Below are 22,878 nucleotides of genomic sequence, written 5' to 3'. Positions count from 1 at the left end.
CCAGCACTTTGGGAGGGCTAGGTGGGTGAATCACCTGAGGCCAGGAGTTCGAGACCAGCCTGTCCAACATGGTGAAACCCCATCTCTACTAAAAATACAAAAAACAGCTGGGTGCAGTGGTGCACACCTGTAATCTCAGCTACTCAGGAGGCTGGGGCAGGAGAATCTCTTAAACCCAGGAAGTGGAGGTTGCAGTGGGCCGTGATCACACCACTGCCTTCCAGCCTGGGTAACAGAGTGAGACTCTGTCTCAGAAAAAAAAAAAAAAATGTTGGGAGAGAAAAAAAAAAAAGCAATCTAGCAAAAGGGAAATCTGATTAGAGCAAATCTTACCTGATGTCACTTAAGTATCCTGGTCCTTTGAATAAGCTGTTTCTCAGGTGCTGACTGACGCGGCTTTGGTGCTGATTAGCTGACTGTCCTTGGTGATTACTTGTATCCTGTGTAGGTCTGCTTCAGGGAGAGGAAGTTCAGGTCCAACTGAGTTTTGAAGGTAAGCTCATTATTTGTGAGAGTTGAGTGGCTGGGTCCAGGTCACTGGGGTGTGGTTGAAGTTGGCCTTATCCTGTTGCCTGCAGTGTGTTGGTGGTAGTTTTAATTAAATGTGCCATGGAACAGATTGCACCCCAGCCTCTGTCAGATAGATTAATCATAGTGGCTGACAGATTGGCGTATGCATGGAAACATTTGCCAAAAACTTAATGGTGTAGAAACGAAACGTAGAAATTGTTGGGAGATAATCCTCCATAGTTCTTCTGTGTTACTACACATCTTGAAAGCAAAGACAATGGCGGTGCTTTTTCTAGACCATCTTTTCCAGGAGATTAGACAGATAGATAGATAGATAGATAGATTTTTTTTTTTTTTTTTTTTTTTTTTAGATAGAGTCTCACTGTGTCACCTAGGCTGGAGTGCAGTGGCATGATCTCGGCTCACTGCAACCTACACCTCCTGGGTTCAAGGGATTCTTCTGCCTCAGCCTCCGGAGTAGGTAGGACTACAGAAATGTGCCACCATACCCGGCTAATTTTTGTAATTTTAGTAGAGATGGGATTTCACCATGTTAGTCTGGTCTGACCTCGTGATCCACCTGCCCTGGCCTCCCAAAAAGCTGGCATTACAGGCATGAGCCACCATGCCTGGCCTTTTCCAGGATATTTGCATAGCACACAGCCCTGGGAGACACGGACAGCGTCTTCTTCTAGAGCAAAGCGCAAGTTTGTTTACACCCTTGGAAGATGGAATTGGTGTCTCCCTTTAGAGCAAAGCGTGAGCAGGCTGACTGTGATGAAAGACTGAGATTCCCTAGCTCAGGGCTCCTGTTTTGTTCTGCAGCTCACTGCCTTTGCCCGTGTCACCGGCCCTTCTTATCTCCTCTGTGCTTGAGGAACTGGCACAGGACGTGATACTTCGGCTCCTGCTAACACTGTGAGTAACGTAGTTCTTTCTCTTGGAGCCATGCCTCTGAGCCTTCCGTCAGCATTCCGGGAACTGCAGCTGGCTAACTTCTCAGCTTGCCTTCGTAGGTCTTGACAATTGTGTTGGATGGTAATAATAAAGTCAAAAAGCTGTCTTTTGTGGAATGGAATTTAATCCACTTATGAGGTTTAATTCATTAAAGCCTTCCCAAAATAGGCTTGGAAGTCTATGGTTTTTTATTCCCTAGGGGCAGGGGCTACAATTTTTGCTTTGTTGGATAAAATTCCTCCCATTGATTTATAAAACATGTGTATCAACAAGCAGTTCTTTCCAGGAATGAGGTGATCACATCTTTTGCAGTGGCTTGCTGAATTCACCTTTTCTGGGCCTCAGTTTTATTATCTCTAAAATGAAAAAATTGCCCAGGCATGATGGCTCAATGCCTGTAATCCCAGCACTTTGGGAGGCCAAGGTGGGTGGATCATCTGAGGTCAGGAGTTCAAGACCAGCCTGACCAATGTGGTGAAACAGTTTCTCTACTTAAAAAAAATAATAATACAAAAATTAGCCAGGTATGGTGGTGTGTCGCTGTAATCTCAGCTATTCAGGAGGCTGAGGCAGGAGACTCTCTTGAACCCGGGAGGCAGATGTTGCAGTGAGCCAAGATTGCGCCATTGCACTCCAGCCTGCACAAAAAGAGCGAAACACCATCTCAACAATAAACAAACAAACAAACAAATAAACAAACTTGGATGACAAGCGAAACTCCATCTCAAAAATAAATAAATAAATAATTGAAATAAAAATAAGGCCGGGCGCGGTGGCTCAAGCCTGTAATCCCAGCACTTTGGGAGGCCGAGGCGGGTGGATCACGAGGTCAAGAGATTGAGACCATCCTGGTCAACATGGTGAAACCCCGTCTCTACTAAAAAAAAAAATACAAAAAATTAGCTGGGCATGGTGGTGCGTGCCTGTAATCCCAGCTACTCAGGAGGCTGAGGCAGGAGAATTGCCTGAACCCGGGAGACGGAGGTTGCGGTGAGCCGAGATCGTGCCATTGCACTCCAGCCTGGGTAACAAGAGCGAAACTCCGTCTCAAAAAAAAAAAAAAAAGAAATAAAAATAAAATGAGAAAATGAAATCTCTTAAAGGCCCTTTCAGCTACAGTGCCTCCAGGTGATATGAAATATACCATCACTTTATTTATTCAACAAGCTCTTGCCCTGTCCTTACTATGGGACAGGCACCAGTCTCAGTGTTTCTCAAATAACTCATTTAAGCTAGGATGATACTAATAACTCCCTGCTGTGGGTGAGGAGACTGAGGCACGGGAGGTTAATCACTTGCCCGAGCTCATCCAGCCAGCAGGTGGCGTAGCTGGGGCACAAGCCTAGGCAGCCTTTGTGCTTGTGTCCACCGTGCTGTGCCGTCTCCCATCTTGTCACTGAACAATTGAGTCAGTCTCCACTGTGTGTGAGGCACCTCCTGAGAATGCTGGAGGCCACAGGGAAGGATGAAGCCGGTCGTTGTTCTCCAGGGTCTTGGCACTAATGGGGAATTTTGTATTTTTCTCTCTCTGTGTGTGAACATTTGTGTGTCTCACAGAAGGACTCCAACGTAAGCATTTGCATGTAAGAATGCCTTGTTAGAATGCAGAAGTATACATTAAATGTAGGTTTAAGAATTGCTTCCAGTTTTTTTTTTTTTTTTTTTTGAAACTGAGTCTCCCTCTGTTTCCCAGGCTGGGGTACAGTGGTGCAATCTCGGCTCACTGCAACCTCCACCTCCTGGGTTCAGGCAATTCTCCTGCCTCAGCCTCCCAAGTAGCTGGGATTACAGGTGTGTGCCACCATGCCTGGCTAATTTTTGTATTTTGAGTAGAGATGGAGTTTCACCATGTTGGTCAGGCTGGTCTTGAACTGCTGAACTTGTGATCTGCCTGTCTCGGCCTCCCAAAGTGCTGAGATTACAGGCGTGAGCCGCTGCGCCTGGCTGGTTCCAGGTTTTTAATTTGCTTATTTAAGACTTTAAATAAACCTTAGAGTTCTAATCTGAGGCAGGACACTAGGTTAGACTCTTGCGGAGAACTACACAGACATAACTGGCCCAAAGTTCTACCTATTCAATACTTAAGATTAATATAATCGTATATAGAAATTAAAGTAGTTAGGCTGATTCATATCCCTTAAAAATGGTTTTTGTCAACCCAAATCCCCTTTATGTATGTAAATATGAGCTTCTTGAGGATAATATTGGAATCTTTATTACCTACTGTTGCACCAAGGGCAATGGGTTTTGCTATTTTATTCACTTACTGAATGTTAAGTGGGTGGCCAGTTCCACTTCACCATTTGCAAGCTGGGTCTCCAGAGCCCTGGAAAACCACACTCAGGAGCTTCAGGGCACAGGCTTTACTGCAGGAACTACTGACTCAAAGCCAAGGGAAAAGACACCCTCACTGTCACCACGCTGGGCCCAAAGGAGCCAGCGTCCAGCGGAAGTGTGTAGCTCAGGGATTGCTGGGCCTGGGGAGGAGGGACGGACTGACAGAGCTGAAACTGGCGCAGTGGGTGGGAAAGAGGGACAAGGGAATCAACGCCCTTGCTTTTCCTGCTGCCCACTGGCCTCCTGCCAGTCCTCCTACGCGAATACAGAGGACCTGCCAACTCGAATGCAGAGTGATGGGGAAGTATTGAGGAGAGGGAGAGAAGCGGAGGTGAGCCAGCATGCTGGAGACGTACTCAATTGCAGCATGCACTGTCTAACGCACCACCTGCGAAAATGTTACATTTTTCCGCCAGCAATTATATTACCATGCATATTATTTTTTTATTTTTATTTGTTATTTTTTGAGACAGAGCCTCACTCTGTCGTCAGGCTGGAGTGCAGTGGCGCATCTCGGCTCACTGCAACCTCTGCCTCCTGGGTTCAAGTGATTCCCCTGCCTCAGCCTCCCGGGTAGCTGGGACTTCAGGTGTGTGCCGCCACGCCTAGCTAATTTTTGTATTAACAAAATTTAGTAGAGACAGAGTTTCACCGTGTTGACCAGGATGGTCTCAATCTCTTGACCTTGTGATCTGCCTGCCTCAGGCTCCCAAAGTGCTGGGATTACAGGCGTGAGCCACTGCGCCCAGCCCACCATGCATATTATTTTATGAAAGCCCAAAACATGTTCTAGGTGTGTTTGAGTAGTTTGATGTGTACATTGCTAAGAATTTACACAAAGTACTGAATTTAAATTATCAGTAGGTGGTGCTGCTGAGATTGCCTCTGGAAAAATCCAAACTAGCCATTTAACGGAAGATGATCTAGACTTCAGACAGGTTATTTGGGGAAAAAACGAAACACTGCAGGACGGTTTATGATGCACTGTTTTTCCATGACACCTGGAATGCACCGGCTTTTGTAATTTTATTTCCTTAATATGTGGACCATTCTGGGTTTGCTCAACAATCAAAAGAGCAGCAGCTGATGTTTCTTTGCAGAAATAGGATGGTCATGCTCTAGGCCACATGCTAGACGAGGGGTAGTTGCCTTTGTGTCTTAATTTTCTGTTAGATAGTCACATAGTGAATCATAATGTGTATCAATGTTTTTAAAATGGTTTCATTTGAATTTTCTGGAGAAGAGAATTAGATGCGAAGAACTTCAGAGCCGCGTCTTCTGACAGTATCAGAAGCGAGCCTGCATGGTGCCATTTTCCTGTCAACCCTCACGAAATAGACACCGCAGGCCTTTAGCAACAGAAATAGGCCCACGAATGTTGTTTTGGCCAGACACAGTGGCTCACACCTGTGATCCCAGCAGTTTGGGAGGCCGAGGTGGGTGGATCACCTGAGGCCGGGAGTTTGAGACCAGCCTGACCAACATAGAGAAACCCCATCTCTACTAAAAATACAAAATTAGCTGGGTATGGTGATGCATGCCTCTGATCCCAGCTACTCGAGAGGCTGAGGCAGGAGAATTGCCTGAACCTGGGATGTGGAGGTTTACTATGCCCAGCTAATTTTTTTATTTTTAGTAGATACGGGGCTTCACCATGTTGGCCGGGATGGTCTCGATCTTCTGACCTCATGATCCACCCACCTTGGCTTCCCAAAGTGCTGGGGTTACAGGTGTGAGCCATAGTACCTAGCCAAGATTTTGTTTTTTAAAAGAGATAAGGTCTTGCCATGTTGCCCAGACTGGTTTTGAACTCCTAGGCTCAAGTGATTCTCCTATCTCAACCTCTTAAGTAGCTGAGACTGTAGGAACAGCACACCACCACACACAGTTCCAGTCACTCAAATTTTTTAAATTGTTGAGACTAGTGATTTATTAGTAGCCTGAATCAGTCTATCAACAATCTAATTCTGGCCTTGTAATATAGGTTCAAAGTATTGTTGTTACAGAGGAGGGGCATATAGATTAATTTAAATACCTTGAGTCAGATTATACATAAATGTTGAAAATGGAAATTATTCCTGGGCCACTACCTCTGTGGTGTTGATTTAAACTGTTACATTTTGTTTACTTCTGTAATTAGAATGATGACTAGGTATTTACATTAAATTGGTTTATCCGTGCTTAAATAATATAGGAACACAAAATGTACCCAAATGAAGTGGCAAGACAGTTTTTAAAAATATACATGCAAATGATTGAAAAATGTAACTAATTGGGCCGAACTCACAGGTGACACCTATAATCCCGGCACTTTGGGAGCCCCAGGTGGGTGGATCATAAGATCAAAAGATCAAGACTGTTCTGACCAACATGGTGACACCCCCTCTCTACTAAAAATTAGCTGGTCGTGGTGGCTCAAATCTGTAATCCCAGCTACTCCGGAGGCTGAGGCAGGAGAATTGCTTGAACCCAGGAGGCGGAGGTTGCAGTGAGCCGAGATTGCACCACTGCACTCCAGCCTGGGTGCCAGAGTGAAACTGTCTAAAAAAAAAAGTACCTAATTTTTGGTATGTTTAATGTTTTCATTTAATTCGCATTGTTTCATTTTAGCAATGATATAATGGTGAAAATAGAATTTAGCAGATGTTTAAACACAAGCAGGATCTAACAAGTAGTGAGTGGGCGGAACACAGTTAATCAAGCAGGCTGGATGGCTGCCTTTTGAAAGGTCTGTTTACAGGTTCCCACAATTCCCAGAATTGACAAGAGTGTCTCACTGTTCCTAAACGGTTGGCGTGAATGCCGTGGTTTATGTTGAACATGGCTTTCCTGCTGAGAATTTTGGTGGGTTCCAGGCAGAAGGTGCCTAAGTGACCAGCGCCCAGTAAAAACCATGGGCACTGGCCAGGCGCAGTGGCTCATGCCTGTAATCCCAGCACTTCGGGAGGCCGACACAGATGGGTCACCTGAGGTCAGGAGTTCAAGACCTACCTGGCCAACATGGTGAAACCCCATCTCTACTAAAAATAGAAAAATTAGCCAGGCATGGTGGTGGGTGCCTGTAGTCCCAGCTACTCAGGAGGCTGAGGCAGGAAAATTGCTTGAACCTGGGAGACGGAGGTTGCAGTGAGCCGAGATGGTGCCACTGCACTCCAGCCTGGGCGACAGGGTCAGACTCAGTCTCAAAAACAACAACAACAAAAACAACCACAGGCACTGAGTCTCTGAGGAGCTTTCCTGATGGCTACATTTCATGTATTGTCATGATTCATTGCTGTGGGGAACTAAGCATGTCCTGTTTAACTCAACTGGGAGAGGACCCATGCAAACTGGTACCCGGTTTCCCATGGACATCACCCCATGTACCATTTCCCTTTGCTGATTTTCCTTCAAGTTCTTTCAGTGTAAAAAAAATCATAGCCCCGAGCACAATCATGTCAGACTCCTGTAAGTCCTGGAAAATTATTGAAACGAGTGGTGGTCTTGGGGTTCCCCCAACACAAGATACTGTCACCACCTTTAAGGAAGTAAAATGAATAAGGGAAAATTGGAAACTACAGCACAAGGTTAGGATGTAAGCAAGGTAAGAAGAAATAGGGACCGATATTGCTTGCCGCTGGGTAATTAGATCCAGTCTTCAGTTACCTCCGTGTTTTGTAGCCAAGTTAGTGTATTTCAGTTAGGACTTTTGAAAGAATCCAGCTAGACTAACGTTAAATGAAATTTATGGGAGGCCATTATTTTGATCTAGGCTCCCAGCAGATCAGACTAAACCCAAATGCAGCCACTGGTTCAAAGTGCCATGTCATCAAACTGAACTTCGAGAAGTTTTCCAAAAATCTGGAGATTATAGCAGCCAGTCAGAAGGGGCCTCGAGTACCTGAGCCAACATGCTAAGGAAGCCCCTTCTGATGTAACTGTAGGAAGAAAGTAACTTTTGAAAGACCAATCTGCTATTCATTTCTTATTTCTACTTTCTTCAGCCCTTTTCTGTCTATACAGCCAGTTTCTTCTGCTCTACTCATCAAGGCTCTTATTCTTTTTTATAGAATGTGATGCTGTCCCGATTTGTAAGTTGTAAATAAATGCCAATTCAATTTTTAAATGAATTTTATTGTAATTTTTTTTTTTTTTTTTGAAACAGAATCTCACTCTGTTGCCCAGGCTGGAATACAGTGGCATGAGCCCCTGTCTCTACTACATAAAAATTAGCCAGGTGGTGGTTACGGTGGGGGTATGCACCACCTAAGTCCCAGTTACTTAGGAGGCTGAGGTGGGAGGATGACTTGAGCCTAAAAGTTCAAGGCTTCAGTGAGCTAGGATTACACCACCACACTCCAGCCTGGCAATAGAGTGAGACATTGTCGCTGGGCACAGTGGCTTACATCTGTAATCCCAGCACTTAGGGAGGGTGAGGCAGGCAGATCACCTGAGGTCAAGAGTTCGAGACTAGCCTGGCCAACATGGTGAAACCCCATCTCTACTAAAAATACAAAAAAAAAAAATTAGCTGGGTGTGGTGGCAGGCGCCTGTAATCCCAGCTACTTGGGAGGCTGAGGCAGGAGAATCGTTTGAATCCAGGAGGCAGAGGTTACAGTGAGCCGAGGCTGCTCCATTGCATTCCAGCTTGGGTGACAAAAATGAAACTGTCTCAGAGAAAAAGAATTGTAAAAATTCCTGCTGTCAAACTTACATTCCAGTCTGAGGGAGACGGGCAGTTAACATAAAAGTAAAATATGACGTTGGATAGTGTGAAGTAGTAAAAATGAGGCAGAGAGAGGGATAGGAAGCTGGGGGAGGCGTTGAGACTTTAGATAAGTTGTCTTCCTGAGAAAATGTCCCTTCGGACCTGAAGAAAGCGAGGCGGTTGGCTTTTTGAATATCTCCGGGGAGTTCTCCAGGCCAAGAGAACAACAAAGCAAAGTCGAACCGAAGCCTTTATGCTTGGTGTGTTTGAAGAACGTTGAGGAGGACAATGAGAGAGGAAATTAAGTCAGAGAGAAAGGTGGTCGGGGAGAGATTGTGGAGGGCGTGGACAATTATGGTGAAATCTAGGGCTTTTATCTAAGTGGCTTTTGAGATGAGCTCTGACTTACCTCACTCAGTGTCAAACTAAATGAACCAAATTTACATAGTTCAAGACAACGTATTACCTTCCACAAGGCCCACAACTTAATAGCCTACCTTTTGAAAAGGAATTATTTAGGTTGGAAGATTTCAAACCTACAATATCCTTTAAAATATTAATTCAAGGCCGGACACAGTGGCTCACACCGGTAGTCCCAGCACTTTGGGAGACCGAAGGGGGGCAGATCACTGGAGGTCAGGAGTTCAAGACCAGCCTGGTCAACACGATGAAACTAGTAATAATACAAAAATGAGCTGGGTGTGGTGGCATGCACCTGTAATCCCAGCTACTCAGGAGGCTGAGGCAGGAGAATCACCTGAACCCAGGAGGCAGAGGTTGCGGTCAGCTGAGATCACGCCACAGCACTCCAGTCTGGACAACAGAGTGAAACTGTGTCTCAAGAAAATACATATATATTTATAGATATCAACTCAAAAATTGTGATGAAAACAAAACCAAGCCAAACCTGCGCCACCCAGTGGAGATGGGAAGCACTGCATATAGGCAAATCAAGTGGAAATTTTAACTTTTATCCGCAGTGATCGCATTAACTGCACAATGATCATTTTCACTTATTTTGTGAAGCCATGGTGGGCAGGACTACTAATAGTTATTTCAAGATAGTTTAACTTACTTAAGGAAGAATTGGAGAGTTTCAAACTTATCAAGTCCTCGACAGTGAAGATGTGGGAAATTTAGGTTAAGGCATCCTTGTGAACTTTGGGGTGAATTTATGCTAATTGGTTAGGGTTATACCTACATTTTTGTCTGCTTAAATTTGTTACTCTGGGATACCAAAAGGCTAACTTGTTTTAGTCCCTTGAGAAATGAAATTTGAGAATTGTTGCAAACAATGAAGTGACTTACTTTTTTCCGTTAATATTGTTTTTTAAAAATTTTTTAGTTCATTTATACATTACTATTCACACAATTTGTATGAAGACTACACAGTGGAGTGGGAAATTTTAATTCACTTTCTCTTTTAAGATCTGGGAAATTTTAATGGAATGACATTTGAAGGGAGCGTAATTATTTTTCTAAGTGAGGATTTCCTATACATTTTGTTAATTTCAAGAACAGCGTCACCAGTTATAAAAAGGGCTACAAAAGTGAATGCGCTGTCATCTTTGCCTTTCCAAAGCTGCTGATCTGACAGCCAGACAGATGAAATGATACTTTTTCCTATTGTATGTATTTAGCATAATCTGGACTATGATAACAAAAATTGGTCAGGGGGGCTTATATCAGATAGTAACATCATCTCACTAAATTCACTTCAAGTGATTTATTTGCTTATACCTGCATACAATGATCAGCAACTCTGTGGAAATTTTAAATAAACAGTAAATCAGGCCCAGGAACATACTTTCACTTCTTCCCTAGGCTAATGTACATTCAGCTCGATCCCAAGAGCAGTTTCACTGCCACTAGTTCCTGCCTTTTTGCACATCATAAGATCATAGGAAACAAACCACGGATATGCCAGAACATTCCTGGCAGTTTGTACATTGTGTTTCACAGACCCTACGCTGAAAACAATGAACAAACCTTGAGATTACAAATGATCTTACCAACAATTTTAGAGACTCGATTTTTGACTTCCTGCCTGCAGGAAGGAAATGACAGTTGGAAGTGTGGAGAACAGGTGTTCCCCTGAACAGAATGATATCTTCTGCTTACTAAAATAAAAAACACTGCATCAACACTCCTACGTGGAAGTGAACTCTAACCACAGGACTCAGTCTTTTCACCACGGATCCAGCTTCAGAAACCCAAATCTGTTTCCTAGCAGGAAGTTGTTAAACCCAGCATTAAAGAGCAGCAAACTAAGGCGCAGAGTTCCTTGAATCAGTACTGGGTTAATCCAAGTAAAGAATTTGGGTGGATTGAAAATGTCCCCTTCCATGTCCTTCCAGTTACCGCAGTGCAATTGCATGGCAGATTCAACAGAGGACTTAGAAGGGCAGGAATCAGGATTGGAGGATTGGAGTAAACGGGTCCCAGCTGAAGGGTAGGTGATCTTAAACCTTCTTTCATCTCCCATTGTCTTTTTCTCCAAGTCAGGGGCCTGGGATTATTTCCTCCCGGTAGCTTGGTGTTGGCATAAGTGTTCTTCTTCTTTGCCAAGCTTGCTAGTTGCTCTGTCCCTCATGAAGGAACCTTCACTGCCTCCTAAACCTTTCTGTAACATTCAGGCAAATGACACCTTAAAAGGGCTGAAGACGGTCAGGCGCGGTGGCTCATGCCTGTAATCCAGCACTTTGGAAGGCTGAGGCGGGTGGATCATGAGGTCAGGAGTTCAAGACCAGCCTGGCCAAGATGGTGAAACCCTGTCTCCACTGAAAACTACAAAAATTAGCTGGGTGCGCTGGTAAGTGCCTGTAATCCCAGCTACTCAGGAGGCTGAGGCAGGAGAATTGCTTGAACCCGGGTGGCAGAGGTTGAAGTGAGCCCAGATTACACCACTGCACTCTAGCTTGGGGAACAGAGTGAGACTTTGCATCAGAAAAAAAGGGCTGAAGACTGACATGATTGAAGGCTCCGCCTTGGACCAGGCAAATACCAGACAGTTCTCACCAGTCTCCGTCATTCATGCTGCAAACCCGTTAGGGCATGTGTACTTTTTGCAGACCCACAGATTGGAGTAGGCTGGGGAAATATTGCAGCCTTCACATCTCTGAAGCCTTGGTGAATGCTTGGAAAGGGTCCCAGTCTTTTTCAGCAGGCATACTGAGATGAATCAATTCTGCAGTCCACAGGGACTTTGTCTTTTTTACCTTGAGAACCCAAGGAGCCATGCTATGAAGAGATCTGGTAGCTTTATTTGGAGCCCATGCATTGCGAGAGTAAGAAGGACCGAGCGAGGCAACTGAAGCCTGTAGACTGAGTGAACAGATTGAATTGAGAGTGACAGAACGTGATTCCTCCTTTGGAAATGTCAGCATGGGAGGCAGCATTTCCTTGGAATAAAAAGAGTTAACCGTGATCAAATCCCTGCACATTCTCTTTGCTGCCTACTTCTCTCTTCTTTTCTTTTCTGCCTAATTCTTGTTTCTTAAAAAAAAAAATTCTTATTTTTATTCCTAACTCGCTACTTCTCTCTCTTTTTGAGCTGGGAAGAGGACAGGGTGTTACTCCGTTGCCCAGGTTTGAAGTGCAGTGGTGCAATCGTGTCTCAACCTCCTGGGCTCAAGCGAGCCTCCCTCTTCAGCCTCCTGAGCAGCTGGGACTACAGGTGTGCACCACCATGCCCAGATAATTCTTGTATTTTTCATAGAGACGGGGTTTCGCCATGTTGCCCAGGTTGGTCTTGAATTCCTGGGCTCAAGCGATCCACCCTCCTCAACCTCGCAAAATTGTGGGATTACAGGCATGAGCCGCTGTGCCTGGCTGTCTCTACGTCTCTTATACTTCATTGACGCATTCCTTCCTTCCAGGAATATGTATTAGGGGACTGTTGTGTGCTAAGCACTGCACTGAGAAATGAGGATACACAGATGAAAAGCAGATGCTGTCTGCTTCCCAGGAGCTCATGGTTTTGTAGGGGACCCAGTGTATAAATGAATGACATAAGGGCATTATATCATTTGTAGCGCCCTACAAGCACCCAAGGTGTTTTGAGGCCAGGCACGGTGGCTCACGCCTGTAATCCCAGCACTTTGGGAGGCCAAGGCAGGTGGATCACTTGAGGTCAGGAGTTTGACACCAGCCTGGCCAACATGGCGAAACCCCATCTCTACTAAAATACAAAAATTAGTTGGGCATAGTGGGGGATGCCTGTAATCCCAGGTACTCAGGAGGCTGAGGCTGGACAATCGCTTGAACCCCGGGGGTGGACGTTGCAGAGAGCTGTGATTGTGCCACTGCACTCCAGTCTGAGTGACAGAGCAAGACTCTGTCTCAAAAAAAAAAAAAAAAAAAAAAGGTGTTTTGATTTGAAAAAATTCCTAAGTGAGAATCTGATTGATCTGGTTTATGCCAGGCTCCATATAGCTTGCTGGACACTCTATAGCTCAGGGCCCATTCATTCAAGGAGATGTGGCTGGTGAGGGGACATGGACTGTGGGCGGGTCACCCTTCCCAGCCCTAACTTGCCCTGTGTACTTACTCCACCAGTGTCTTTGGGTCTTTCCAGAGCACTTGCGTTATCTCCCTAGGCAGAGCATGAGTTAACAGGGACTGCTATGGTCTGCACATGGGAAGTATTCAATGGACAATGTGAACACACTCAACTGTTTCTTTACATGGAGTTGGGCTCATGGCTGGCAGCAAGCGAGAATCACAGCCTTCCTCCTGAAGAAAGCACAGCCAGTGACCAGAGCATTCCAGGACGTAGAGAACACCGGCCACAGGTCATGTCACATGAATGCTAACACTCCTGGTGTCACCTTTAAAGGTAAAGGTGGCTGGGAGCAGTGGCTCATGCCTATAATCCCATCACTTTGGGAGGCTGAGGTGGGTGGATCACTTGAGGCCAGGAGTTCGAGACCAGACTGACCAATATGGTGAAACCCTGTCTCTACTAAAAATATGAAAATTAGCCAAGTGTAATGGTGGGTGCTTGTAATCCTAGCTACTAGGGTGGCTGAGGCAGGAGAATCACTTGAACCCAGGAGACAGAGGTTGCAGTGACCTGAGATTGAACCATCGCATTCCAGCCTGGGCGACAGAGCGAGACGTTGTTTCAAAAAATTAAAAAATAAGGTAAAGGTGAAGGAAGATTATGAATGACAGGAATGTCACAGGTGAGAAACAGAAAGCTAGTGTCAGTTTTAAATTCTCGTGAATGGAAGTAAAAATTGAGCATTCAAAATGGGATTATAGACCTGGGCAAAAGACTTCTTTTTCAAAAGCCAAGCTATTTTTATTCAATAACTCTCTACAAATGCTCAATAATTCCTATTCATACACAAAATTTGTAGCAGAAGTAATGATTCAACAGAGTGCTAGTGACTCAGGATGGAGTGTTAGTTTAAAATTTAATTCATATGCAGTATCATTTAAATAGGCATTCTCATCAGGGATGATACTGACAATTGATGTCAATGATAGGCTATTAGAAGTAGTTGATAACGGGGTATGGTGGCTCACGCCTGTGATCCCAGCACTGTGGGAGGCTGAGGCGGGCAGATCACCTGAGGTCAGGAGTTTGAGACCAGCCTGACCAACATAGCAAAACCCTGTCTCTACGAAAAATACAAAAATTAGCTGGGCATGGTGGTGAACACCTGTAGCCCCAGCTACTCGGGAGGCTGAGTCAGGAGAATCGCTTGAACCTGGGAAGCAGAGGTTGCAGTGAGCTGAGGTCACACCACTGCACTCCAGCCTGATGACAGAGCGAGACTGCACTTCAAAATAAAGAAGTAGTTGACGACAGAACTGCTGCCCAGATGGGTCTCTACCCGACCTTCGTATTTTATCACTGTTCTTCCGAGTCTCTTCTTTGGCTTGAAAGAACTTCTGCTGAACTTCAATGGAGTCAAAATCCAAGTTCAAATAAAATAACTAGATGGCTTGAAGAAGCCCTTGACTCATTGTCCTGCAGTGGGAGAGCAGAAGACACCCATCCAGGAGCCTCCCATGCACCCTCGAAGTCTGGTAGGGCAGGGTCCCTTCTGCCGAGGGCCTTGAGAGAGAGAAGCCTAGAGAAATACGGTCTGCATCAGTGTGACAGCAGGCACAGGGAAAGCCGCAGAAGGGACGGGGCTCAATGTCTGCTAGTGTGATGCCTCCCTCGTCCCTCCCGCTCCGTTTGTGATGAACAAAGGGCTACTGTGTTCAGAAAACCTCGCTTTTTTACTGCCAGCTACACACACAGACCAAACCCTTAATGGGACACTACATTATGACCCCAACCTATTTTATTGTTGTTGTTGCAGGGTCTCACGTTGTTGCTCAGGCTGGAGTGCTGTGGCACGATCATAGCTCACTGCAGCCTCGACCTCCCAGGCTCTAGCAATCCTCCCACCTCAGCCTCCAGAGTAGCTGAGACCACAGGCATACCACACTGAGCCTGGCTAATTTTTTGTAGAGAAGAGGTTTCACCATGTTGCCCAGGCTGGTCTCAAACTCCTGGCCTCCTCAAGCTATCAACCCACCTTGGTCTCCTAAAGTGCCAGAGTTACAGGTGTGAGCCACTGCACCTGCCCCCCCACCAAACCATTTTTCTAACATTGCCTTCTCCTATTTCCTGCTGTGCCACACCAGATTCTCATGAACCACTGCAGCATCCTTGGCTCTGTCTGAAATGTCACTGACACCGCAGTGCCCCTGTCCATCCTGACCATGCTTACGTGCCCGTCCCCTTCCCACAACCCCAAGGTGAAGCTAGGTGAAGTTCCCCCAGGTGTCACCACGGTGCTTTGTTTACGCTTCTGACCTCAGTTTTTTGTTGTCCTCAGTTTATCTCCTCTGTTGGACCTCAGGCACTTTCAGGAGAGGATCTTCTGTCACTCATTCATCTCCACTTCCTAACACACACAAAATGCTCATTGTAGGTGTAGGTGCTCAGATATGGTTTTTTTTTTTTTTTTTTTTTTTTTTTTTGAGACGGTGTCGTGCTCTGTCACCCAGACTGGAGTGCAGTGGCATGATCTCGGCTCACTGCAACCTCAGCCTCCTCGGTTCAAGTGATTCTCCTGCCTCAGCCTCCCAAGTAGCTGGGATTACAGGCATGTGCCACCATGCCTATCTACATTTTGTATTGTTTTTGCTTTTGAGATGGAGTTTTGCTCTTGTTGCCCAGGCTGGAGTGCAATGGCACAATCACAGCTCACTGCAACCTCTGCCTCCCAGGTTCGAGCGATTCTCCTGCCTCAGCCTCCCGAATAGCTGGGATTACAGGCATGTACCACCACTCCTGGCTAGTTTTATATGTATATACATTTAAGTAGAGATGTGGTTTTACCATGTTGGTCAGGCTGGTCTCAAACTCCCGATCTCAGGTGATTCACCTGCCTTGGCTTCACAAAGTGCTGGGATTACAGGTGTGAGCCATCATGCCTGGCCTCAACTATGTTTTTTGAAGGAAGGATACTCATGGAGACAATTGTTGTCTTTTAAATATTTGATATGCGCTTGAGCTAGTTATAGATAGCTCTTAATGTGTTCGTCCTGATAACAGGTTTCTAATGTCACCATTTTAGTTTGCTGAGCAGCAAAGCAAAAATAACATTAATCTGTGTTATTTGACAACTAATGCACAATAACGAATGAATATCTTAAGTATCAGGGAGAATCCTGGTGAGAAAGTTGACAAAGTGAATTTACACTCCCTTTTCAAGCAGTTGAAAGGGAGGCGTAGTTTTCCAAGATGAACACTTAGGTTTGAGTATCTCTTTTTGCCTGAGTTTGCTTTTATGTAAAAATAGAGGATTTGATTCTATCTATTCCCCTTTAACTCTAAAATTATAGTATTCCAGCAGGTTTACCTAACAAGAGTTGACTATTACACAAATGGTTTGGTGCTAACATTAGCAGTAAACACATTTTTAAAACCCTGATTTTACTCGGGCTCCCAGGCATGCTCTGGAGTTCATCTGACTTCTAATAATGGAAGTGCAAATACATTGAGTGATCACTTCCACAACAGTCCTGTTCCTTTAAGAGATCACGGTTGTTAAGTTAGGAGATTATTGAACCGTATGAGGGTCAATAAAAGAATAAAAAGTCACTGGTTAGCGAGTCGAGGACAAGGAACTTGATCCTAGTTCAGTATCTGTGGATCCGTATGCTGCCCACAGTCAGAGAGAGAGTCCCAGGTGCGTGGCACCTTGCTTTTCCTCGGGATGGCTTCTGGAAGGCTCATTAAGTTTGTGGTTTTTGAGCTCCTAGAGTTTGCTGCTTTCTCTGTCCCTACACTTGTGATCACGGAACAGTTTGCCACCGCCTACCAAGGAACAAGGGCCAGATCCGAGAACACACACTACTGGCTGGTCGTCTCCTGTTCTATTGCCTATGTTGCGCTGGTGACTCTACTGATATGGGTTCCTGTAAAAGTTCTCCTGCATAAGAAACGTTATCTTTACAAAAAGATCAAAGGATGGTAAGTAAAATAATTTTCTTTTTCAATATGGAGTCTTGCTCTGTTGCCCAGGCTGGAGTGCAACCTTGGCTTACTGTGACCTGCGCCTCTGAGGTTCAAGTGATTCTCCTGCCTCAGCCTTCAGAATAGCTGGGATTACAGGCACATGCCACCATGCCTGTCTAATTTTTATATTTTTAGTAGAGACGGGTTTTCACCATGTTGGCCAGGCTGGTCTTGAACTCCTGACCTCAAGTGATCCATCTGCCTCGGCCTCCCAAATTGCTAGGATTACAGAAGTCAGCTACTGCACCTGGCCCATAAAAGAATTTTTTAGCACAGAATCCCCATGATGCTTTCAAAGATACATTTGTTTGTTGTTTGTTTTTGTTGAGATGGAGTCTCGCTCTGTCACCCAGGCTGGAGTGCAGTGGCCCAATCTTGGCTCACTGCAACTCCTGCCTCCCGGGTTTAAGTGATTCTCCTGCCTCAGCCTCCCGAGTAGGTGGGGTTACAGGCATGGGCCACCATGCCCAGCTGATTTTTGTATTTTTAGTAAACTGGTCTTGAACTCCTAACTTCGTGATCTGCCTGCCTTGGCCTCCCAAAGTGCTGGGATTATAGGCGTGAGCCACCGTGCCTGGCCATTGGTTGTTTGTTTTAACTTTTAAGTTAAGCGGTACAAGCTCAGGTTTGTTACATAGGTTAACTTGTGTCATGGGGGTTCGTTGTACAGATTATTTAACAGGGTTGAACCACCACACCCAGCTAATTTTTGTAGTTTAGTAGAGACGGGGTTTCCGTGTTGGCCAGGCTGGTCTCGAACTCCTGATCTCAAATGATCCACCCTCCTCTGCCTCCCATAGTGCTAGGATTACAGGAGTGAGCCACCATGCCCAGCTTGTAAAAGAGTTCTTTAGCAGGGAATCCCAGTGATGCTTTCAGATACATTTGTTTGCAGTTTGTTTTAACTTTTAAGTTTGGGGGTACAAGCCCAGGTTTGTTACCTAGGTTAACTTGTGTCATGGGGGTTTGTTGTACAGATTATTTCATCACCTAGGTATTAAGGACATCCGTGTCCCTGCAAAGGACATGATCTCATTCTTTTTCATGGTTGCATAGTATTCTATGGAGTATATATACCACATTTTCTTTATCCAGTCTATCACTGATGGACATTTAGGTTGATTTCATGTCTTTGCTACTGTGAATAGTACTTCAACGAACATACGGGTGCATGTGTCTGTGTAATAGAATGATTTCTATTCCTTTGGGTATACACCCAGTATTGGGATTGCTGGGTCAAATGGTATTTCCGTCTTTAGGTCTTTGAGGAGTCACCACACTGTCTTCCGCAATGACTAAACTAATTTAGACTCGCACTGACAGTGTGTAAGAATTCCTGAAAGATATGTTCTAAGGTACTATGGGTAAGGATGTGAGCGGAGCATAAGTATATAATGTGAGATTGATGGAAGGTTAGAATTACTGCTTCTGTAAATGTATGGATATTATGGTAGCTTCTGTTATTTTTCTACAGTCATTCATACTGAGTGATAATAACACAGGAGGTGGGTTAGTAAGACTGGAGTTGGTGCCATTTCATGCTGCCCTAAGTAGTAAATGTTGGACTTAATTCTCCTGTACACTATACTGTATAAACTTATCAGTCAGCGTATACGAGTCATTATCACAAGATGATAATGTAGAATTTTAATTTTGCATAAAACTGAAAGTAATGTCTACTTTTAATTATTTACATTGCATTTTGTAGGCCTAAGGCATACTTTGACCTTTAAGTTTTTTTTTAAAACAACTGTTCCTTTAGACTTTTTATTTACTTATTTATATGTTTTCAGTTTATATATTTTGAGACAGGGTGTGGCTCTGTTGCCCAGGCTAGATTGCAGTGGTATGATCATTGCTCACTGCAGCCTCGACCTCCCCAGTGGGCTCAGGTGATCCTCCCACCTCAGCCTCCTGAGTAGCTGGGACTACAGGTGTGCACCACCATACCTGGCTAATTTGTTTGTGTTTTTGTAAAGGTGAAGTTTTGCCATGTTGCTCAGGCTGGTCTCAAACAATCCACCCATCTTGGCCTCCCAAAGTGCTGAGATTACAGGCGTGAGCCACCAAAGCTGGCCTACTTAGACTTTAAAAATAAATAATTTTCTATGTAGGTGAATTCTATTACCCTTGTAGGAGAGGAAAGTGCTTCGATAACAATATAGAGATATTTTAAATAAACCAGTATTTAGTGTTGATTTAACTAGCAGCTTAGCTAATGGCTCTACTGATCCACATAAAGGCATCAAGAACAGAGAGCCTCTGATATCAATATATTTTTCCATTTAGAGCTTCACGTCTGATTCTTACTCATCTAGGACCTCTCTGTTTTCTTTGATAAGTTAATTTTTCTTGCATACTGATGTTTTATTTTATTTATTTATTTAAGACGGAGTTTCACTCTTGTTCAGGCTGGAGCATGGTAGCGCGATCTCGGCTCACTGCAACTTTCGCCTCCCAGGTTTAAGTGATACTACTGCCTCAGCCACCCGAGTAGCTAGGATTACAGGCACCTGTCACCACTCCTGGCAATTTTTTTTTTTTTTTTTTTTTTGCATTTTTAGTAGAGACAGGGTTTTACCATGTTGGCCAGGCTGGGCTTGAACTCCTGACCTCAGGTGATCCACCTGCCTCGGCCTCCCAAAGCATTGGGATTACAGGTGTGAGCCACTGTGCCCTGCCGATGTTTTATTTTGGAAGTGAACAACACTCATCACATGTGAACAGTGAATTACTGGGAACTTGCACATACACACTGGCAGAAATGTACAAATAATAGACGCTGCACTAGAGCTAGAAATACCATTACTGCAGTTGGGAGGATGCTGAAGGCGAGCTGACACGTGAAATTCATGACACCCTCTTTAGCTACTGATCCTGGACGTGGCCCCTCCTGCGAACCTCACCGGGAGACTTTTGTTTCCCCGGGAGCAGGGGTCTTAAGGGATTTCTGGAAATAAAGCATTTTGTTGTTGGCACTGCTTTTATCAGTAGGGTTTAGAGGCCTCCCAGACCTTAACCAGAGCCCCAGGGCCACCTAAGGGGTAGCCGGGAGCCAGACTGGGCCCTGCACCTCTCACACCCTATAGGAGTGGCTTTGACCATCTGAGATTCCTGGCTGGGTTGGAATTTTGAGGGAATGGTGGAAGGTTTAAATGACAACAGAAATAAACCAGTGGAAAACTGGCCCACCACTGCCCAGAAAAAAGCTCTTGGGTTTTTCGTGTTCTGTTTTTTTGTGTTCACATTGACTCAGATCCCTGGGACTAGATTCTGAATGTCATTTAGGCAGCAAACCTTCCTATGTAACTTACTGTTATTATTATTAGGCTATTGTAATTCATTCTTCACAGATCGTTGATTATATGCCATGTAAGTACTGATCTGAGGTGGTACAGAAATATGTACTTCCTAGGCCGGGTGCAGTGGCTCACACCTGTAATCCCAACACTTTGGGAGGCCTAGCTGGGAGGACTGATTCAAGCCCGGAGTTAGAGAGCAGCAAGGACAACGTAGTGAAACCTCATCTCTACAAAACATTACAAAATCGGCAGGGTGTGGTGGTACGTGCCTGTAGTCCTGGCTATTCAAGAGGTTGGCTTCAGCCCAGGAGTTTGAGCCTGCAGTGATCTATGATTGCACCACTGCTCCAACCTGAGTGACAGAGTGAGACCCCGTCTCTGAAAAACAAAAAGAGAGAGAAATATCTACTTCACCTCATAAAGTAGATTTTTTTTTTTTTTTTTGAGGAGTCTGGCTCTGTCACCTAGGCTGGAGCGCAGTGGAGAGATCTTGGCTCGCTGTAACCTCTGCCCCCCCAGGTTCAAACAATTCTCTTGTCTCAGTTTTCTGAGTAGCTGGGATTGCAGGTGTGCACAGCCACACCTGCCTGATTTTTGTATTTTTAATAGATATGGGTTTTCGCCATGTTGGCCAGGCTGGCCTCAAACTCCTGACCTCAGATGATCCACCCACCTCGACCTCCCAAAGTGCTGGGATTACAGGCATAAACCACTGTGTCTGGCCTAAAGTGGAATTTTTTTTTTTTTTTTTTTTTTTTTGAGACGGAGCTTCACTCTTGTTACCCAGGCTGGAGTGCAATGGCGCGATCTTGGCTCACCGCAACCTCCGCCTCCTGGGTTCAGGCAATTCTCCTGCCTCAACCTCCTCAGTAGCTGGGATTACAGGCACGCGCCACCATGCCCAGCTAATTTTTTGTATTTTTAGTAGAGACGGGGTTTCACCATGTTGACCAGGATGGCCTCGATCTCTTGACCTCATGATCCACCCGCCTCGGCCTCCCAAAGTGCTGGGATTACAGGCTTGAGCCACCGCGCCCGGCCTAAAGTGGAATTTTTATAAGTTTATCATTATTATTCCCAAGATAAAACTGCTGATTAGAGAGGTTCAACAATTCTCCCCAAGTCAGTGAACTAGAGAGAGTGGAAGAGCCAGCCTTTGGACCTAAGTCTGACCCCATAATGGGTACCTCTAGCCACCATCTGAAACTGCCTCTTTGAAGGGCAAGGTCCCAATCTCCTGGGGCAATTGAGATTAAGGCTTTCGTTTCTGGTCTTAGTGCCTGTGGTATACCAGTAACCTTTGGTGTCTGCTCAGACTTTGTTTTGTACATCTGGCCCAGACGCCTCCCCTGTGCTAAAGTGTTTTGGGTTGTCATAGCTACATCTCTCAGTGATTTCTTTTGGGAAATAGACTTCCCAGTCTTTAGTTTCTGTTTGCGGGTGTGGCTGGCCATATGTGTTTTAAATAGACAGTGAACAGGTTATCTGTAATATCAGTGAAACTGAAACTGTTTCTTCCTGGCCAGTTTCATGAGCATTATCATATAGTTATCTTTTACTGGCATAGAAGAGAAGCAATAGCTACTGAGAACTGTTAGAGGAGCTTTACACCTTCCATATTGCTGAATATAAGCTTTACAACTCAGTAAAGCGTAGATGCTAGTGTTCTGGTTTTATAGACAAAGAAACTGAAACTTAAAGTAATTAACTTTGTCAACTGATAAAGCTGGCAAGTGGAGCCTGGCATGGTAGCTCATGTCTGCGATCCTAAGAGTATGAGAGGCTAAGGTGGGAGGATCGCTTGAGTGCATGAGTTAAAGACCAGCCTAGGCAACATAGTGAGACCCTGTCTATACAAAAAAATTAAAAAATTAGCCAGGCATGGTGATATGTGCCTGTAGTCTCAGCTACTCAGGGAGCTAAAGGGGGAGGATCATTTGAGCCCCGGAGATCAAGGCTGCAGTGTGTTGTGATCATGCCACTGTACTCTAGCCTGATTGACAGAGCAAAACCCTGTCTCCAAAAAAAAAAAAAAAAAAAGAATAAAGAAATCTAGGTAACGGGGGAGCTAGGATTTGTGGGCCTGGGTCTGTCTGATTCCATGCAGTTTCCTCTATGGCATGCAAGTTTCCTTTCCTTTATTCCTTACAAGGCGTTTTGTTTGTTTGTTTTTGGTTCTTTTTTGAGATGGAGTCTTGCTCTGTCACCCAGGCTGGAGTGCAGTGGCACGATCTCGGCTCACTGCAACCTTTGCCTCCAGGGTTCAAGGCATCCTCTTGTCTCAGGCTCTCAAGTAGCTGGGATTGCAGGCTCACACCACCATGCCCTGCTAATTTTTGTGTTTTTAGTAGAGACAGGGTTTCACTGTGTTGGCCAGGCTGGTCTCCAACTCCTGACCTCAAGTGATCCACCCACCTTGGTCTCCCAAAATGCTGGGATTACAAGCGTAAGACGCATGCCCAGCCAGAAAAATGTGATGCTTTTAATGTCATTAACATACATTTCTTCCAGACATGCATTTGGCTATTATAATAAATGGGGTAGTACATAGGGTG

General features: G+C 44.9%; 1 protein-coding gene across 1 annotated transcript in view; it reads left to right on the top strand.

Annotated features, from left to right (window-relative positions):
• The first annotated feature begins 15,931 nt into the window (after positions 1-15,931).
• Positions 15,932-22,878, top strand: part of TMEM236 (transmembrane protein 236) — a 46,710-nt gene continuing 39,763 nt past the window's right edge. Inside the window, exon 1 of the mRNA XM_032243956.1 lies at positions 15,932-16,976. Coding sequence (XP_032099847.1) covers positions 16,720-16,976 — 257 coding nt within the window. The 5' untranslated portion in view covers positions 15,932-16,719. The remainder of the gene's footprint in view (positions 16,977-22,878) is intronic.

This window comes from Sapajus apella, unplaced genomic scaffold (genome assembly GCF_009761245.1).
Source record: "Sapajus apella isolate SASKATOON/1434 unplaced genomic scaffold, GSC_monkey_1.0 scaffold53, whole genome shotgun sequence".
Lineage (NCBI taxonomy): Eukaryota > Metazoa > Chordata > Mammalia > Primates > Cebidae > Sapajus > Sapajus apella.
The sequence above is the reverse complement of the archived record's forward strand: the minus strand, read 5'-3'. Positions and strand labels throughout refer to the sequence as shown.